Below are 18,566 nucleotides of genomic sequence, written 5' to 3'. Positions count from 1 at the left end.
ACCCAGATAGGCTTAGCAACTGCTTTGAGAAAAAATGTCATGCCCCTTTAATAGAGAATCAAGAGATATTTACTTGCATGCCAGAAAAACCTTCAAATGCTCATTTCTACCCATTTAAGTCTCTATTAACAGGACACAACATGTATCTCCGGGCACACTAGCAAACTGGCATAGGTAGGCCCAGCATCAGATTCAGCTCTGGTGAGAACTCATCAGTGGTCCAATATGCAGCGCTCCCCACTATATTTTTTAAGGAGATTTCACATACGCTCATGACCACTTCTTCCATTAGAAAAAGAGTTGGTTCTTATATGCTGCTTTTCTCTTCCAGATGGAGCCTCAAAGCGGCTTACATTCACCTTCCCTTTCCTCTCCCCACAAGAAACACCTGTGAGGTAGGTGAGGCTGAGAGAGCCCTGATATCACTGCTGGTCAGCTTTATCAGTGCTGTGGCAAGCCCAAGGTCAACTAGCTGGCTGAGCATGGGAAAGCGGGGAATCAGACCCGGCTCGCCAGATTAGAAATCCGTGCTCCTAACCACTGCACTAAGCTAGTATTTTTAACTACAAATTGTTCCATGATTTTGAATGCTTTTTTTCTGCCGTTGGGTGGGTGTGGGTATAGGAACGAGAATGGGGTGGCCTGTCCAATCAGGTTTGGCAACTGGATTTTTGCATAGCTTCCACATTGGAAAGAAGCATGTTGTCAGATGGTTTCATAGCTTCTTTTCAATAGAGACGCTTATTATGGAGATTAAGCTTAATTATCATTGACACAACAAATCCCTTTTCAGCTATGAAATAGAAGTGATCTTTTTTCTTTGTATGCCGATGTTTTCAAAGACTACTTTACACAATTTCAACATAGGAGAAATGTGAACACATGCACACTCATTTATGTTTGTCATGTTGAGACAGGAGTAGTTCAGATGCAACAGTATTGCTGCATGTTCAACACTGAGGAGCAACAACCTATTAAAACTTCAGGCTGTTCTCACATGCTACATTGATTGCTCCTGGTTTTCATCAAAGTGTAGCTGGCCATTATATCATAACCAGAAACTTTTTGCGGTTTGTGCTTTCTGCAAACCAGGGTGTAAACTGCACGGAGCTTTTATTCCAACCCCAGATCGATTCAGTCCCTGCCCTCTACACAGAATGCGATTTCTGTTTTGATTTTGGGCGATTTTAATTTTCCCTCTGCACCAAGGAGGACTGATCCGGAGTCACCCTACCATTTCTTCGCCTTATCCAGGAGTCCTTTTAATCCTCTATCTTAACACAGCCCACGGCGCTGCGGGCTCCGCGGACTAAATAAAGCTGTAAAGGCTGTGTGGGAGGAGTTAGGGCTGGCTCGGTCCGGGATGAGGAAGGGTTCCGATTGGCCCCTTCCTCTGGACAGACCATCGGCCGAGCCAATCGGCAGGCGCAAAGCGCCTGCCGATTGGCTCGGCCGATTCCCACCCTACTCACAAGGAAGCAACTGTGAGCCACGCAAAGCGCGGCTCGCAGTTGGTTCCTTGCCGGCGGCCTGATGCGTCAGAGGCGCTTTGCGCCTCTGACACATCAGGCCACCGGCCAGGGAGCCCCCGCCAGCCTGGGGCTGGGGAGCTTTTTTCTGCAACGGGGGGGGGAAGGAAAAAGGCTCCCCAGGCCCCGGGGAAGGCGCTCCGCGGCCCGCGGAGCCACGGAGCGCCTTCCCCGGGGCCTGGGGAGCTTTTTTCCGCTACGGGGGGAAGGAAAAAGGCTCCTCAGGCCCCGGGGAAGGCGCTCCGCGGCTCGCAGAGCCACGGATCGCCTTCCCCGGGGCCTGGGGAGCTTTTTTCCGCAATGGGGGGGGGGGAAACAGCTTTCCAGGCCCCTAGCGCCCCGGCATCGGATTACACGCCGCCTCCGTTAAGAAAATGGCCGCCAGCCAGAACACGCCGCGAGGGAGCCCGCCCGCTCAATGGTAAGCCACCTTTTACTCTGCCCCAGTCTGCTAGCGCCCATTGTATTTCGGATACAATGGGCTTTTTTACTAGTATTGGGATATTGCGGTTCAGAAAGCTTGAGAAAGTACTCCCTCCGTGGTAGAGCAGTTCTGATTGGCCAGCTGACTCTGTGGTAGAGCAGTTCTGATTGGCCAGCTGACTCTGTGATACAGAAGCTCTGATTGGCTAAACCTGCGAAGCCAGCCAAGGCTCTTAGCTTTTCTTAAAGAGGAAGCCCTAATTTTCTTTCTGTAGAAGCTGCAGAAGCCCTTACTTCTGTGGATAGAGATTTGCCTCGTGGTTTTTTTTCTCTCCCTTCTCTGTTGTCTTCAAGCCCCCCCCCCCATTCAAGAAAAGAAAGAAATAGGCTCTGTCTGGGCTTGGCTCCTCCCCCCTTCTGAGTATTCCCAATCAAGTACAGAACACTTTTCTGTTTCGGGGGAGGGGAGGGTTCAAATCAATCTGAATTCAGCAGGATGCACACACACACACACAAAAACACAAAGTAAGTGCAGAATCAGCCCAGGATTGAAAACAGGAAAAACTGTAGCTTGCAGGACCGGAAAAAAAACAATGGTTCCCAATTTGGACAGGAACACTGTTTTGCTCACAGCCTAGAACCAACTAATTATCTTACCACACAGACAGGAAGGAAGAACCAGTGAATAAGCTATAGACTCATTCATGCAGTGACAAACCAAGCTTTGACATTATGGTGAACCAACCCATAGTAAAAGTTATTGCAGAGCACAGTAGGGATGTCAGATCCCCCTAGTGGGTGAGGGGGTCTCCCACTTTCAGCCCCCCCTCTCTGCTGCTTGTGGGGGGAATTACCAACCCAAAAGGTATACTTTTTTGCATATGGAAAACTTCTTCCTATTTTGAAATAAAATCTCTTATGCTTTTTCATGTTCAGTACTTTGCATTGTTGATATCATAAATTGTTTTATTATAAAACTTTTATTAAAATATTAAAAATTTCAGAAATATATGAATGATCCCAGATTAGCATGGGCACATATAATTTCACGTTATTATTATGTTACTTGTATCTTAAGAGCCAGGAGTGTGGTAGTTTGGCTTGGCAAAGATGGCAGAATGCCAGCTGCGCTACTCTCATGAGAGCCAGTTTGGGGTAGTGGTTACGAGTGCAGACTTCTAAACTGGCAAGCCGCATTTGATTCTGCATTCCCCAACATGCAGCCAGCTGAGTGGCCTTGGGCTCGCCACTGCACTGATGAAGCTGTTCTGACCAGGCAGTGATATCAGGGCTCTTTCAGCCTCACCAACCTCACAGAGTATCTGTTGTGGGGAGAGGAAAGGGAAGATGATTGTAAGCCACTTTGAGACTCCTTCGGGTAGAGAAAAGTGGCATATAAGAACCACCTCTCCTTCTTAAATGAATTACAACTCCTTCCCCATTTATTGGAATATTACATGGGATTACATGGGAATTTTTTTGCTTGAAAATTCATTAGAAACTGGTTTGTTCTAGTTATTTAAATGTTTTAGTTAGGAATATTTTTAGATATGCATTTAGTAAAATATCAGAAAGAGAGAACAGATGCCACAGTTTGTTAGGGCAAGAGATATAGCTTTTGAGGAGAAAACACTTAAATCACTTATCACCTCAGACCCTCAGACCAATCTGCTTTTTCACTAACTCATTTTTCGAACTTCACGCTTCAAGGAGCCCCAGAAGTAACATGTCACTGGTTCAGGTTCAAGGAGAAATGGGGAGTGAGGAGGGAGAGAGACAGGAGGTGGTTTAAGGCAGGAGTAGACATGCAAGCTCTCCTCCCTCCCAGGCTCAAAAACCATGAGAGAATTTACTCACCCTTGGGAAGAGGGGAGGGGAAGCAGTGGAAGTGGCCAGTTCCCTAGCTTGTGGCTGAGCCCATTACGTCAGGAGAGGGAAACTGCAGACCCTCTCCAGATTCCTCTAGATCCCTGGTTGGGAATATCTGGACTAACTGGAGGACTTTTTAACCTCAGCAGAGCTTTCCTCAGATTTTCCTCCATTTTTTCTTTGCTTTGGTTTATCCCTTGATTTCCACACACATTTTTGTGCCCTTAGTTTTAATTTCAGTCCTCCCCCATTCTGATAACTGCAATGTTGTCATTGTCAAACCACTCCCTCTACTCTTCCCATCTTGAAGACAAGGGGTTTCGTTTGTTTTGTTTTTTTAAGGCAACAGGACACCAGTATATTGCTGTAAGTATAGGTCAAGCAGGTTCTCTTTATTCTCTGCTTTGATTTTTTTAAAGTTGTCCTCAAGCGGAGATTTAAGTTCCTCAACCGGCTAGCTCTATGGTTCTGTTGCTGTATAGATTTGAGGCTGAGTGAGAAAGCCTGAGGAGGTTCACCTCTTTTCTTGTGCTTAGGGTTGCCACCTCCAGGTAGAGGAAAACCTGGAGACTTTGGTGGTGGAAGGGAGGGGAGGGATTTCAATGGGGTATAATGCCATACAGTCTACCTTCTAAGTGGCCATTTTCTCCAGAGGAACAGATCTCTGTTGTCTGGAGATGAGATGTAATACTGGGGGACCCCCAGGTCCCACCTGGAGGCTGGCATCCGTACTTGTGCTATATGGGTAATTTAGTAGGGATGGGGAATGGTGTATATTTCCCAGGGTATGGTAACATCTTCACAACGAAAAAGGTCCTCCTATCCAACATAATAAACTCATGCCATGAGTTTATGTCTGGCTTGTCATGTGAACACTGCAAATAAAGTGCTGGGGCAATTCCTTAGCTCACTATATCCCTTAGTAGCAAACTTCATTGATGAGCACCTATCAGACATGCAAAAAAATGGGACCACTCACAAAGTAAGGACTAAGTATCACTTTCTGCTTCATTTAAGACGGTGTTTCTCAACCTTCCTAATGCCGTGACCCTTTAATACAATTCCTCATGTTGTGGTGACCCCCAACCATAAAATTACGAAGTGTTCTTTCAAAGAAATTAAACCGAAACTGACCAGTGGCATGAAGATCCATTGTTCCTGATTGTATATAAATTGTTTTTTTTCTGGGGGTTTTCAGTTCAGTTTTCCCTCTTGTCCCGCCATGCCGATCTCACTCTATTCCGCTGCTACAGACAGATAAACACTCTATTGCAATCTACCCTGCAAGGCTGTTGTGTAGATGGTGTCCCCCCCCCCAGCCAAACTGCTTGCCCTGCCACAACCCCTGTGAAAGGGTTGTTCAATCCCCAAAGGGGTCCCAACTCTGAGGTTGAGAAGCACTGATTTAAGAGAAAAACAAAGAAAAAAAAAAGGCTTGCCTCCAAGGCCTGTACAAACAAAAGTGGTTTTGGTAGCTGCATGAATCCAATAAGAAAAGTAGTCTGAACTCTCATTGCAGATGTTAATTTATCACCACAAAGTCATCAAAACAGTATCGAGACTCATACTGTCAATCAAAGAAAACGGTTAATCATTATTCATTGTCCTGGGTCCCAAGACTGAGAAAGACAGGTTAGCGCTTTTAAAAAGACATTGGCTAGTATTATCCTCTCATTATAATGCAACAGAAGCCAGGAAACTTGGCAGAAAATCTGTGCCTACTGCTGCATGTGCAAGATCCACTGATTTTAACAGAACCAAGGTGCAGAATTAGCTACAAGGTTACAGCCAATTAGACTTTGAAAAAACTAACAGATGTCTCAATAACCTATGCAAAAAGATGGAATGTTTTGCTTGTCCCACAACTCAAAAAAATATTATCTAAGGTTGCTGTGTCCTCGCTGGCCACCAGTAGGGAAAGGGTTAATTGAGCTGCCAAATTCATGTTGGGAAACTCCTGGTGACCTGGGGATGGAACCTGATGAGGACAGGGATCTCAGTCCGGTACAATGCTATACAGTCCATCCTCCAAAGCATCAGTTATCTGCAGGGAACTGGTCTCTTTAGTGTCGAGATGAGCCGTGCATCCACAGGATCTCCAAGTCCCACCTGGAGGCTGGCATCCTTATAGGGTTGCCAGCTCTGGGTTGGGAATACCTGGAGATTTTGAGGGTGGGAGGGACCTCAGTGGAGTATAATGCTGTTGAGTCCACCTTCCAAAGCAGCCATTTTCTCCAAGGAAATGGATCTCCATTGCCTGGAGACGACCTATAATCCCAGAGGATGGCATCCCTACCTCCTTACTACCATAGCATATAAGAAAGTCTTTGACAGCCTCTCCTTTTATTTGAGTGTCAGCAGTGCCATCTTGTGGTTTTATGACTGTCTAGCTGAACTCCAAACACCTCAGTTCAGAGCAGAAAGCAAACCTAACATAGTGAAGCACAACATGGACATCATACTGATTTGTTAGTGGTTCATATACTTAATAGCATGTCTAGCTAGCCATACTATTGAGATTGGGACTTTAGACAGACAGGGTGACCTTTGTACCTTGAATAATTTATGACATATGCAGGTGCTAAGCAGTTAAATACACACACAGAAATCTGTTTTTATTTTTTTAAGCACTGCATATACATTTATATTTTATGCATTCATTATTCACCTTTTGTTTAAATCTGTAAACGTTTTAAAAAGCTGCTGTAGTTCTAGGGATTAATAGGAGCAAAGTGGATTCATAAGATCACAGCACTAACCATTCACATCCTCCAGAAGCAGATCTTCTTATCCCAATTAAAATCTGCAGAACCAGTTTTTTTAAAAAACCTACAACAGAAGGTTGTATATGTGATTACCGAGCAATTAAACCACATCACTACTCTTTCTGTAGACACTGAGAAGCGACCAGACTATGGCATGAGCAATTTAAATCTACTGACATGATAATAGGATATCAACCTCAACACAGGTCCTGGATTACAGTGAGCAGCCATGGTACACACTGTGAGGGCTATGTATGCCTTATTTGTACATTTCCTCTCTTGGTTGGATCCAGTGCAAGACTTCTGCTTGTAATAGTTCTTGTGCAAGCAAAAATACAATTAGACCTCACAGCAGCTGTTTATGCTATGCCAAACTTATGATTATCCCCACTTGTGTTGGCACATGCACAAGATCTTGTGCAACTAATTTCTGGGCATAATAAAGTGCTAGGTGTTGCTCAGGATCATGCACAAGTGGAATTGTTCCAAGTCTATTTGCATTTTTGCTGGCCTGCTGCTGCATCCAAACTACTCTTCTCATGAGAAAGCTAATGAAACTTATCACGCTTTGGATCCAAAAGTATGCGGGACTGAAATGAAACTTTCCATGAGTAATATTTCACTTCCATAGGCAAAGCCCATTCACATATACAAACAAGGGATGAAAGCTTTCCAAACCCTGAGCTATTTATACTACAGGATTAAAAAGAAACAAAATTATGTTCCTAACCACTTGGCATGCCATCCTGCACACAGGTACAAGTACATAACTCCCACGGACTTTAATGGGATTTGCCACCACGTAATGGCATAATGGATTATAGTCTTGAAAGGGAAAAGCTTTAGCAAGCAGAAAACATATTAAAATGTAACTCCAGATTCTTGTTAGCTTCCCACATGTCCAGATCTTGATGACCTTTGATACTGTACAGCTTTTGCTAATCATCTTCCAGCAAAGGAAACAAAATTAATGATTTCCTATGACTGTTTAAAATTTTAAACAAGCAAGGTTTATAGGATGCATCTTATCACAGGATGTTGGATATATTATGGCATGATCCCTCCAATGTCAAACATTCTTAACTTCCATTGGTTTTTTTTTTGTTTTATTTGAGGTACAAGTACATTTCCCAAATTGGTGCAGAGGGATATCACAGAATCATAGAGTTGGAAGGGGCCATACAGGCCATCTAGTCCAACCCCCTGCTCAACGCAGGATCAGCCCAAAGCATCCTAAAGCATCCAAGAAAAGTGTGTATCCAACCTTTGCTTGAAGACTGCCAGTGAGGGGGAGCTCACCACCACCTTAGGCATCCTATTCCACTGCTGAACTACTCTGACTGTGAAAATTTTTTTCCTGATACCTAGCCTATATTGTTGTACTTGTAGTTTAAACCCATTACTGCGTGTCCTTTCCTCTGCAGCCAATGGGAACAGCATCCTGCCCTCCTCCAATTGACAACCTTTTCAAATACTGCCAGTGAATCTTTAATTATGCAGAATCTTTAATAATGAAACAACTCCTATGTGTTTTGCATGCAACTTTGTCAGGGAGAATCTACTATCCACTAATACAATAAAAATGTTAGGACATATTTGATACATCATTTCAAAAATTGATAAAATACAGAGCATGTACAAAGTGCAATTTATAGTTACTTGTTAATAATACGACAGCTGAACCAGCATTAACATATACTGCATATAATGTATTTACAAAAGAATCAAATTGTTTGTTAAATAGGACATTAAAAACCATAATGACCTTTCAACATTTATTTATTATATTTATATGTCGCCCTCCCTTTCGGCTCAGGGTGGTTTACATTGTAAATTTTCATAAAGCAATATAGTACAATAAACATCTTGATTCAAAGATAGAACATATTTAATAATGAACTTGTATTCAAAAATAACAATCAATAATCAGCAACTCAAATTTTACTGCACTGTGGTTTTGTTTTCTGTTTGTGCAGTTGATGGGGGGGGGGCTCTGGTTGGTGGCTTGTTTACTTGTCTAGACTGAAAGCCTGGTGGAAGGGCTCCTTTTTGCAAGCTATGTCTAACTTGCACAACAATGCTTCGGACGCCGAAGCCCCCAACCCTAATTAGAAGGGACCTGAGCATATCCATATCTTACACCTCTTCTCTTATACCATCTCTTCCCACTGCCATCTCTACCCCTTCCTGGTATGATTTGGACCCCTGGTCCCCTTGGATCCCTTCTTGTTGTCTCCTTATTTCTGCTCTCCTCCTGTGGAATGTTCATGTTGTTATTCTATTTGTTGGAGTCTCCCTTCCTCCTTTCTTGTTTATATGTCCTGGTGTTACCTTACTTTGTGATTTTCCTTGTTTTCTTTGGTTGTTTATAGTTTATTTGCCTTCCTCCAAATAAATGTGCCCTTTCCTATGTGGGTTTGGTTACTTCTTTTGTAGGTGTTTTTCCCTGTATTTGCTTAGCTCTGATAGTCTTTACCGATATCTCAAGCTATTTTGCTACCTTACTGAGTAATGGGTGGGTGAAGGAGGTATTTTGTTTCCTTGGCCAGTTGGGTTATGTTTTGATTTTTGCAATTGATTCAAGTTCTTCTGTATTGATTGTGTTCATTTTCTGGGTTATAGAGCTTGTCTGGGTTTTTGTTGGGAAAATCTTTGGGATAACTTATTTGATAATTTATTAGGAGTTGTACAGGTTTGGCTTGGGTGGGTTTAGGAGTGCCTGCACAACATGCCTCCTCTTCACTGACCTGAGCCTCTAAGTAGCAAATGGAGGGATGTACTCTTAAGGTATACCTTGCCAGACAGCAGGACGATGTTTCAGCTTGACTTTAGAGCACCCACCTCCCTTGCCTCCTGGAGTCTTGGGTTGGTGAAGAGGAGGCGCACTGTGCAGGTGAGCCTCGGGGGCAAACTGGACCAAGTCACCATACTGCTTTTTGGCAATGCAATGGTGAAGTCCGCAATCTCAGGCTCTGCAGGTTTCTTGCTAGCATCTTGCAAAGAAAGAGTTTTATCTTCTTACATTATGGCTAATTCATTATCTGAAGATGTAGACAATGTTTTCTGAAGCTCTGAGTCATTCCTACCACCTGGAACCTCAGGTCAGTGAAGAGGCGGTGTGGGGGGAAGGGGAGAACAATTTTGTTATATTGAAATAGTATTACATAATGCAATCAGCCATGTTTTTTAAGGGTGGGAGATGTTGGGGGGTTGCTGAGCAGGATGGGGAAAACGTTGGACACAGACTGGAAAAGACCAAATGTTCACATTTCCACATTGGCCAGACACGATTTAGACCCCTATTTCAAAAAGTGAAAACCGAATTTCAGAGGATTCCCTTGATGTGGGGCAAGTGAGGGGGTAAATTGGATCTGCGCCTGAAAAGGGGAATTTGATCATGGAAACAGACGAAAAGCTCGATCCTATGCAAATGCAAATCCGAGCCAAAACCCTAGTGCGGAAACAGTCCATCTCAGTCTGATGCACTTGCTCATCTTCTAACATTTATATGACATCAAATGACAACAATATCCTTCCATTATCTACATAGGGCAAACAGGTAAAACCCTATACCAAAACCTGGATATAAATATAACTTCAGGAATCACAAAATTGAAAACCCTGTAGGAGCACATTTCAGTCTCCCAAGGCCCTCAATGAGGGACCTGTTTTATTGCAAAGGAATTTCAGAAAAAGACTACAATGGGAGATTGCTAAATTACAACATTATTACAGCACTTGGGACAATGGCACTCCCAGAGCTTAACAGAGATATTAGTATAAATGTTCTAATAAATAAGTAATAACTATATTCCATTCAGTGATTATTCTGCATTTTCACATATTGTGTGTGTGTGTGTGATCAAAGCAATCCAACAAGGCAGATTAATCTCCTTTTTTCAGATATTAAGACCTGGAAATGGTCACTTGTTGAAGACATGACTATGGGCATACCATAGGAGACAACTTGGATTTTTTAAATATTTAATATTTTTCAAAACATATCTTAACTCTGTTTTGACTTCTCTTATGATAGAAGAGTTCTCTACAGTATAAGTCTACTGGTTTAAATAAGTAAAATACGTAATTCCAGGTTAAGGTAATGGATAACCCAAAAAAGACGGAAAAGTATACTACTTTCCCCAGGGGCTTATGACATGATTGGGTCAGTCACTTGACTCATCTGACGACTTCACTAAACATTTTCAGTAAATTTAGTTTTGCTCATCCCTGCATTGTGGTGTGTTGCAACGTATGAATAAATCAATCTCCATATAAACAGAGGGATAATGAGCAACCTTTCATGCCCATGCTTACAATCCCCTCTGCCTGTTGTGGGAATTAACAGAGTACAACTTTTGCTTCTAAAGCTAGCAAACATTCGATCTTTTAGAATGACAAATGCTGAACTGGTAAAGTTGAAAGTTTTTACATGACAGGAGGTGCTTAACCACACATTACCTCATCCTCTGGTTCACCTATATTCTTTCGCTCTCTCTGGATTCCTCACGGGCTGCCTCAAGAGACTCCACAACATGATAGTGTTCCCTTAGAGAATTGTCAGTTTACCTACCTCTTGCAAGTCTAACACTTGTTCACAGTAAGAAGGGTAATAAAGGAAATGTTATTGAATGGTTTGTTCTTGTGGTTACTGTCATAATGAGATCTGTTCTATTATTTCTCATGAAGAAAAACAATCTTGACTAGAGACCACAGGAAAATTCTGGAATAGCATCAAATGAGAACATTAAATCAGTCTCCTTATGGAGGATGAAAGGAACACCCTGCAGAGTAAAAACATTCGAATGTGTGAGGTATATTTGTGCATAAACATTTAAATGAGCCCTCGAGTTTCTGTGTCTCCCATCGAGACCTGTATGGGAAAGGCTTCACAGGCCTTCTGTATGTATGCATTGCAATTTGTCAGTGTATTTTAGTATTCTCCATCTGTAAGTGTTCTCTCCAAAAGGGAAACAACCAAGAGACATGTTATTTAAGCTACTTAAATCTCCTGTACACTGTCTAAGATCTAAAGACTCTGAGGACACTGTCAGCATAACATTGTAATGACACTTCCAGAGACACCTGGAAGTGATATCATGATTTTCTAGGAATTGCTAGAAACTCTATGGTAAAATGAGTACCCAGCTTGCTGGGGGGTACAATGATAATGACTGGGGAAGGGAATGGCAAACCACCCTGTATTGAGTCTGCCAAGAAAATGCTAGAGGGCATCACCCCAAGGGTCAGACATGACTCGGTGCTTGCACAGGGGATACCTTTACCTTTACCTATGGTAAACTTGGTGCAGTAGTTAAGAGTGGAAGCTTCTAATCTGGTGAGTCAGGTTTGATTCCCCTCTCTTCCACATGCAATCAGCAGGGTGACCTTGGGCTAGTCATAGTCCTGTTAGAGCTGTTTGTACAGAGCAATAACGTCAGGGCTCTCAGTCTCACCTACCTCACTGGGTGCCTGTTGTGGGGAGCAGAATGTAAGAAAATTTTAAATCTCTTTGGAACTCCTGGCAGTGATAAGTGGGGTGTAAAAACTAACTCACCCTCTTCATAAAGTTTCCAGCAATTTATAGGGAGATGTCATATCATTTTGGAGGTTTTCCTTAAAATGATGTAACACTCTCAGTCCAATGGAGTTTTTAAGGTTTATTATATCCTGTTACCTGGCACAACAATGGCAGACAGTAGAGTTGCCAGCAACCCTAGTGCTGGTTATCAAGCAGAACTGAAGGGTGATCTGATACTATGTAGGGTACTGCACAGAGCAGCCTTTCTCAACCTTTTTACTGTTGAGAATCCCTTAAACATGCTTCAGGCTTTGAGAAACCCTGGAGGTGATGTCAGCAGGCCATACCTCCCTGCCACTCCCCTGGAAGTCACAGGCCACCAGAAGTGACATCACCCAGACACTCCCTCTGGATGTGACATCACACTTCATAGCCCCCACTCCTCTAATGCCAAAAACAGGCCAGCAGCCTACTCTGCTGGGCTGAGGCAGATATCCGCTACACCATATCCCCCAGTTCAATTAACTTCAAATTAGAATACCTAACTCTCTAGACCAGGGGTAGTCAAACTGCGGCCCTCCAGATGTCCAAATGCTGCAAATGCAAATGCTGGCAGGGGCTCGTGGGAATTGTAGTCCATGGACATCTGGAGGGCCGCAGTTTGACTACCCCTGCTCTAGACTCTAATCACTAACACATGTGACAAGCCTCAGCCATCAAGGATTTACATGAGAGCCAGTTTGGTGTAGTGGTTAGGAGTGCGGACTTCTAATCTGGCAAGCCGGGTTCAATTCTGCACTCCCCCACATGCAGCCAACTTGGGCTCCCCACAGCACTGATAATGCTGTTCTGACCGAACAGTGATATCAGGGCTCTCTCAGCCTCACTCACCTCACAGGGGTGTTGTGGGGTGACTGTAAGCCTCTTTGAGACTCCTTCAGGTAGAGAAAAGCAGCATATAAGAACCAATTGTTCTTCTTCTTCTATATGACTGGGGCCTTTCTGGTATTATTCTACATTGTCTGGCATTATGCTATATTTAAGTAAATAAAGCTGAACTGACCGGACCCCTCTTCTTTTTACCCCCTACAGACACATCATCAGCCATTGGGGGAAGGGGGGCAGGTTGACAAGACCATACATGATCATATCACCTGGGAAAATTAAATTGATTAAAAATGTATTTTAAAATTAACTAACTCCCACCCAATTGGGGAAACCCTTCTGGGGTCATCAAGAAACCCCTGTTTAGAAAGCATGGCGTAGAATATGCCCTATACTAGGGTTTCCAATCCTAATTTGGGAAATTCCTGGAGATTTGGAGGTCGATCCTGGGGAAGGCATGGACCTTAGCAGAGTATAATGCCATAGGATCCACTCTCCAAAGCAGCACATTTCTCCAAGAAAACAGATCTCTGAAGTCTGGAGACACTTATCTCAGCGTATTCAGTTCTGAAGATGTGTGAATTCTGATAGAGCAACCTCCCTGCTTTGGTGCACCTATCCCAACAAAAAAAAATTGAGCTGCATTTGCTATTGAACATCCAAGAAATGCTTACGTTTCTTGGAGAATTCCCCAATGCAGATATTAGTTCAGGAGGACAATCGTTCTTCTAATCCAGGCTTTCTCAACCAGGATTTCATGAAACCCGGTGGTTTCTTGATGACCCTGAAAGGGTTTCCTGAATGGATAGAATTAATTTTACCAGGTGATATAACCATATATGGTCATGTCAACCCAACCAACCCCCAAAATGGCCAATGATAGGCCTGGAGCAGGTGGGAAAGAGAGGGGCCACAGGCTGGTGTGATTACAGCTATGCTTCCAACCCATATTCTGCATGTTCATGCCACTTCTAGGGTTTCTCAAAACCTGTAGAATGTTTCAGAGGTTTCTCAATGTTAAAAAAGTTGATGAAGGCTGTTCTAATCACTTGGGTCCAAGGATGGCTTCTTCAAGGGTTTTATGACTATCTCAAGTTTGGTATCTCCATCAGCAAGATGCCACAAATATTGTTAGCAACCATTATATTTATACTATCAAAGCTTAACTCAGAAATATGTCTGTTTGTATGGTTGTTAGTTTCACATTATCCATTTTGTAATTCTGTATTAAAGAGCACACATCTTGGTACAAAGCTATATCTTCTTAAAACCTATTGTATGATTCTTCATTTCATCACATTTAGGTCAACTATTTTTATTTCCAAACACATCACTAAAAAGCATACAATATTAGACAAATGCAGTAAGTATTGAAAAACAGTATACACCTTTCAATGTTTAGTTTTTTCGAGTATAATAGATATATGAATAGAAACACAGAGTAGATCACGGAACACTGGAATCTACTACAGATTAAATGTAAAACCATTAATCATGCACACCAAGCCACAGCTTTGGTAACTGTGCCTTTGAATGTACATTCAAATTTATTACCATGAGTCATTCCATTAGGACCAACTAAAATTATCCACGCGTATACTTCTGTAGAGGCTTTGACTGTTAGTGTCCACCTGCCTTTCAACAGCAAGCTTTCAAATCAGATTAACCACATTCTGTAGGAATCAGGATGCTGAAAGCTTATGCTTTTAGAGTGTTGCCAGCCAGCCAATAAAGTCCTAGAACATTTCATTTTAAAACACTATAGATGTGCTACTTTAAATCAAAAAGGAATACAATGCCAATGTGCCACTTGAACCATAAGGGAGGAAGCTGGCATGCCATCCACCACAAATATAGAGGATGAAAGATAGAAGAACAGCAGGCATTGCATTGTAACATTGTTTGCCTGTGTAGTCGAAGACGGGCAAGACTAGCATTACGATTTCAAACAGATGCAATCTGGATTTTGCTTTGCCTTCTATTAATTGCCCAACAGGCTCTTGAGGGATGTCTGGATCACTAAATAATTATTTCTTTGGGCTAGCACAGTTCATGCAACTGCTCTTTAAGATCAATCAAAAGGCTGCAAATCATGATAGGATGGAGAGGCAAGTAAACAGGGACATAAGCAGGTTGTTGTAAAGTGAGGCCAGTAATTAAATACTCAAGTGGGGGGGGGGGTCACTCAGTTCTCAAGACAAGGCATATTAGAAATACAGCTGCTGATTAGTGATGGGCATGAACCAGTTCACAAGTCAAAATTTGGCATGAACTTAGCCTGGTTCGGAGGCCCCAAACTGATGTTCAGAGCAAGTACCTTCCCCAAACATACATTGAACTTTTGTCTAGTTTGGTTTGGTTGAGCAGTGTGGGATCAGTTAGGTTAAATGGCTGCAAGCCATTTCAATGGACAGTTGCACTGCCCTCTGCTTCACAGCCATTTCAGCTGTGGACGTAGACTCCCAGATGGCTCTACATTGTTGAGTATCCCCATGGTATAATACAACCACCAGGCGACACATAACTCTAGAGAAGAATTCATGTAGGCAGGTGTTGGTCTGAAGCATCTTTAGGACCAACAAAGTTTGTTGGTGCCACTGGACTCAAACTTTGTTCTAAAGAAGAATGTATTTTATTTCTCTTGGTCCCCTCGTAAGACAGACTGGTAATTTATAAAGCCACAGCCAAGAGGGTGCAGCTGTTCCTATATGCCAATCAGCATATGCAACTATGCAACAGGAGAGATGATAACAGTCCCCTCCCTGTTAGTTAACTGGTTCATTAATGACATGTTCCACCAATAACATTATAGCTGGCTTAATCCCAGCTATTTTAGCATCTCAGGAAGTAAGGCAGCATGGTATTGCTCCCCAGAAAAGTAAAGTTGGCAGAGTGAAGGCTTTCTTGGCCCTGGCTCCACCCTCGTGGAACACTCTTCCAAGCAAGATCAGGGCCCTGTGCGACTTCTTTAAGGCCCCACAGGGCCTGCAAGACAGAGTTGTTCCAGCCAGGCCTCTGGTTGAGGCCCATAGACCAGTGGTCCCCAACCTTTTTATCACCGGGAACCGGTCAACGCTTGACAATTTTACTGAGGCCCGGCGGGGGGGGGGTAGTCTGGGGGGCGCTGCCAGCAGTAGCTGCGCAGTGCCGCACCGAGGGGGAGCCCCAGCCACTGGAGAGCACCAAAGGTGAGCCGGCAGCAGAGTGGCAGGGCAGCCCCTGAGGCAGCAGCCGCTGAGGAGGGCAAGGAGGAGCTGCAGCCCGGTACCGACTGAACCACGGACCGGCACCGGTCCCCAGACCAGGGGTTGGGGACCACTGCCATAGACCACGAATGAAACTGGCCTCCCCATGCACATATGCACATATGAATGCATTACAAATGGATATATTTAGTAGCATCAAGCTGCCACAGGAGTACAATGTTTTCACAGTTCATCACCCGCCCACACACACACTTTTTGAGAAAGGGTGGAATGCTCCTATGCCGGTTCTCTTATATGATAAACCATCATGAGCCCTCGGGAAGGGTAGTATAGAAATTTAATAAATAAATAAATCCCGGAAGCTCGGCAGGGTCGGTAATTGGAAGGGAGACCACCAAGGAAGGTTTTGCAGAGGAAGGCAATGGCAAAAGCCTGTTTCTCACTTGCCTTGAAAGACCCTTGCTGCGGTTGCCATAAGTTGTTGGCAACTTGATGGCACAGGCACATTGTGGCATCCACCTTATTTCCTACCCCTCCATCGTGAACTGATATTTTTAGAATATGAGCAGCAAAAAGGAGATCAGCAGGAACACGAAATGCTAGTCATAGACAAACTGGATTCTATTAAAGCACACAGTCCTGACCCAACCCCTTGCAACAACACAACAAACAAAGGAAGGGCAGGCAGGTGTTTTTGCTTCTACAAGGCCACCTGTGTCTTCTGCAGGGGCATGACAGAGATTCAACAGGTACAGCTTTCTTCCCCCTCTCTTCTGGGAAACCAGCCGGTGGGATAGCAGTCCGACACAGATTCGCTCTGGGCGGGGGGGAAGGGAGCAGCCAACCGCCCTCACGGTAGTTTCCCTTGCCCGGCGCCAGTTCCCTCTCCCAGGACAGTGGGCCCTTCTCGCCAAGTGGTTGTTGTGTAAGTCCTCGCCCCCGCCCCCCTTCTCCAATTTGGCTCCACTGAAGGGCGCTCCCTTTGGCCAGCCCAGAGGGCGCACCGCGCAGGACCAGGGCTTGGCGGGGACGGGGCAAGAAGGGCACGGCGGCGGCTGGGGTCCAGGCACCACGCGAGTCAGCCGCTCCGGGGCCGGCCAGCATGCCGAGCCCCGCCGGTCCTCCCTCGGGCTGCCCCACATCCGGACTCGAGCCCGGGACGAGAGATGCCATCCGGGAGGGGGAGGGAGAGCTCGGGAGTCCGGCGCCTCCCCAGCGGAGGCCGCGCAGGTGCGCCTGCTCCCCCCGCCCGCCCCCGCGGGTGGCTGGAGGGGGAGCGAGGAACTCACCTGCCCGGGCAGAAGAAGCCCCGCTGCCGCTGCTCCTCGGGCCGCCGCCTTCCTCCGCCATGTCGCCGCCGCCCCGCCCCGCGGCGCCTCCTCCCTGGGGCGAAGGGAACGTGGCCCGGGCAGGTGAGCGGGAGGAAAGGGCGCGCGCCGCAGCCAGCCAGGCAATCGGGCCGCCGGCGCGGGGAGGAGCTCGGCGCGGGGAAGCGCCCCCTGGTGGGCAGGTCGCGGAAGGAGGCTGCTGGGGAGCTAGCAGGGCTCCAGCAGAGGAGGGGAGGGTGGTCCCGGCCTGGATTCGCTGCGGGGGGGCGCCGCACTCCTTGGGTCCTTTGCCTCTCGAGCCTGGGGCGGCGGGGAGAGCGGCTCTGGACCCGCGTAGATCCGCCTTCCTCTCAGGGTTGGAAGGCTGGGGCTCCCCCCAAGCCGATGACACATCGTCGGTTTCCTTGGCGATGTCGCTCCGCGTGCGCCAGCTGTGTTCGCAGCTCGTGTTCGCACCCGGCCCCCGCGGGACGGAGCCCTACTCCCGGCCACCCCCCTTCCCCCAGCAGCAGTTGTTTCGCGAGCAGGGGTGGGGGCCGAGGCTGAGCTGGTCCAAAGGCGTGATGGCTCCAGTGCCCTTGCGTACTCGCCCTAGAACCCCGTCGCGGGAAGCTGGAGCTGCAACCCACGAAACCTGCTCAGACGGCTCGAACTTGGTGGGAAGCTAGGAGGAGCAGCACTGAGGCTAAAGCTGTGGACTGAACGGGAGTCCCTTCTGCAATCCAGAGACTAGGACCACACGGTGATCAGAACAGCAGTCAGCTGCCCACTTCAGTGATCTTTTCTGAACAAATCTCTTGCAAACATCAAACCAGGAATATAAGAAAGACACAGTATCCTGCCCATAATGGTGTCAGAACCACAGCCAGGAATCTTAGATGTGTGTGTGTAGATTGGTCACTCAATTTACAGGGAAATTTCCTAGTGGCCAGGGGTAGTCAACCTGTGGTCCTCCAGATGTTCATGGACTACAATTCCCATGAGCCCCTGCCAGCATTTGCTGGCAGGGGCTCATGGGAATTGTAGTCCATGAACAACTG

General features: G+C 45.4%; 1 protein-coding gene across 1 annotated transcript in view; it reads right to left on the bottom strand.

Moving 5' to 3' along the window:
- Nucleotides 1-17,988, bottom strand: part of MAP7 (microtubule associated protein 7) — a 135,019-nt gene extending 117,031 nt beyond the window's left edge. The window contains exon 1 of the mRNA XM_077351765.1: nt 17,488-17,988. Within this exon, the coding sequence (XP_077207880.1) occupies nt 17,488-17,548 (61 nt within the window). The 5' untranslated portion in view covers nt 17,549-17,988. The remainder of the gene's footprint in view (nt 1-17,487) is intronic.
- Nucleotides 17,989-18,566: the final 578 nt, after the last annotated feature.

The sequence above is a fragment of the Paroedura picta genome, chromosome 1, assembly GCF_049243985.1.
Source record: "Paroedura picta isolate Pp20150507F chromosome 1, Ppicta_v3.0, whole genome shotgun sequence".
Lineage (NCBI taxonomy): Eukaryota > Metazoa > Chordata > Lepidosauria > Squamata > Gekkonidae > Paroedura > Paroedura picta.
Note: the sequence above shows the minus strand (reverse complement) of the source record. Positions and strands in the feature narration are given on the sequence as shown.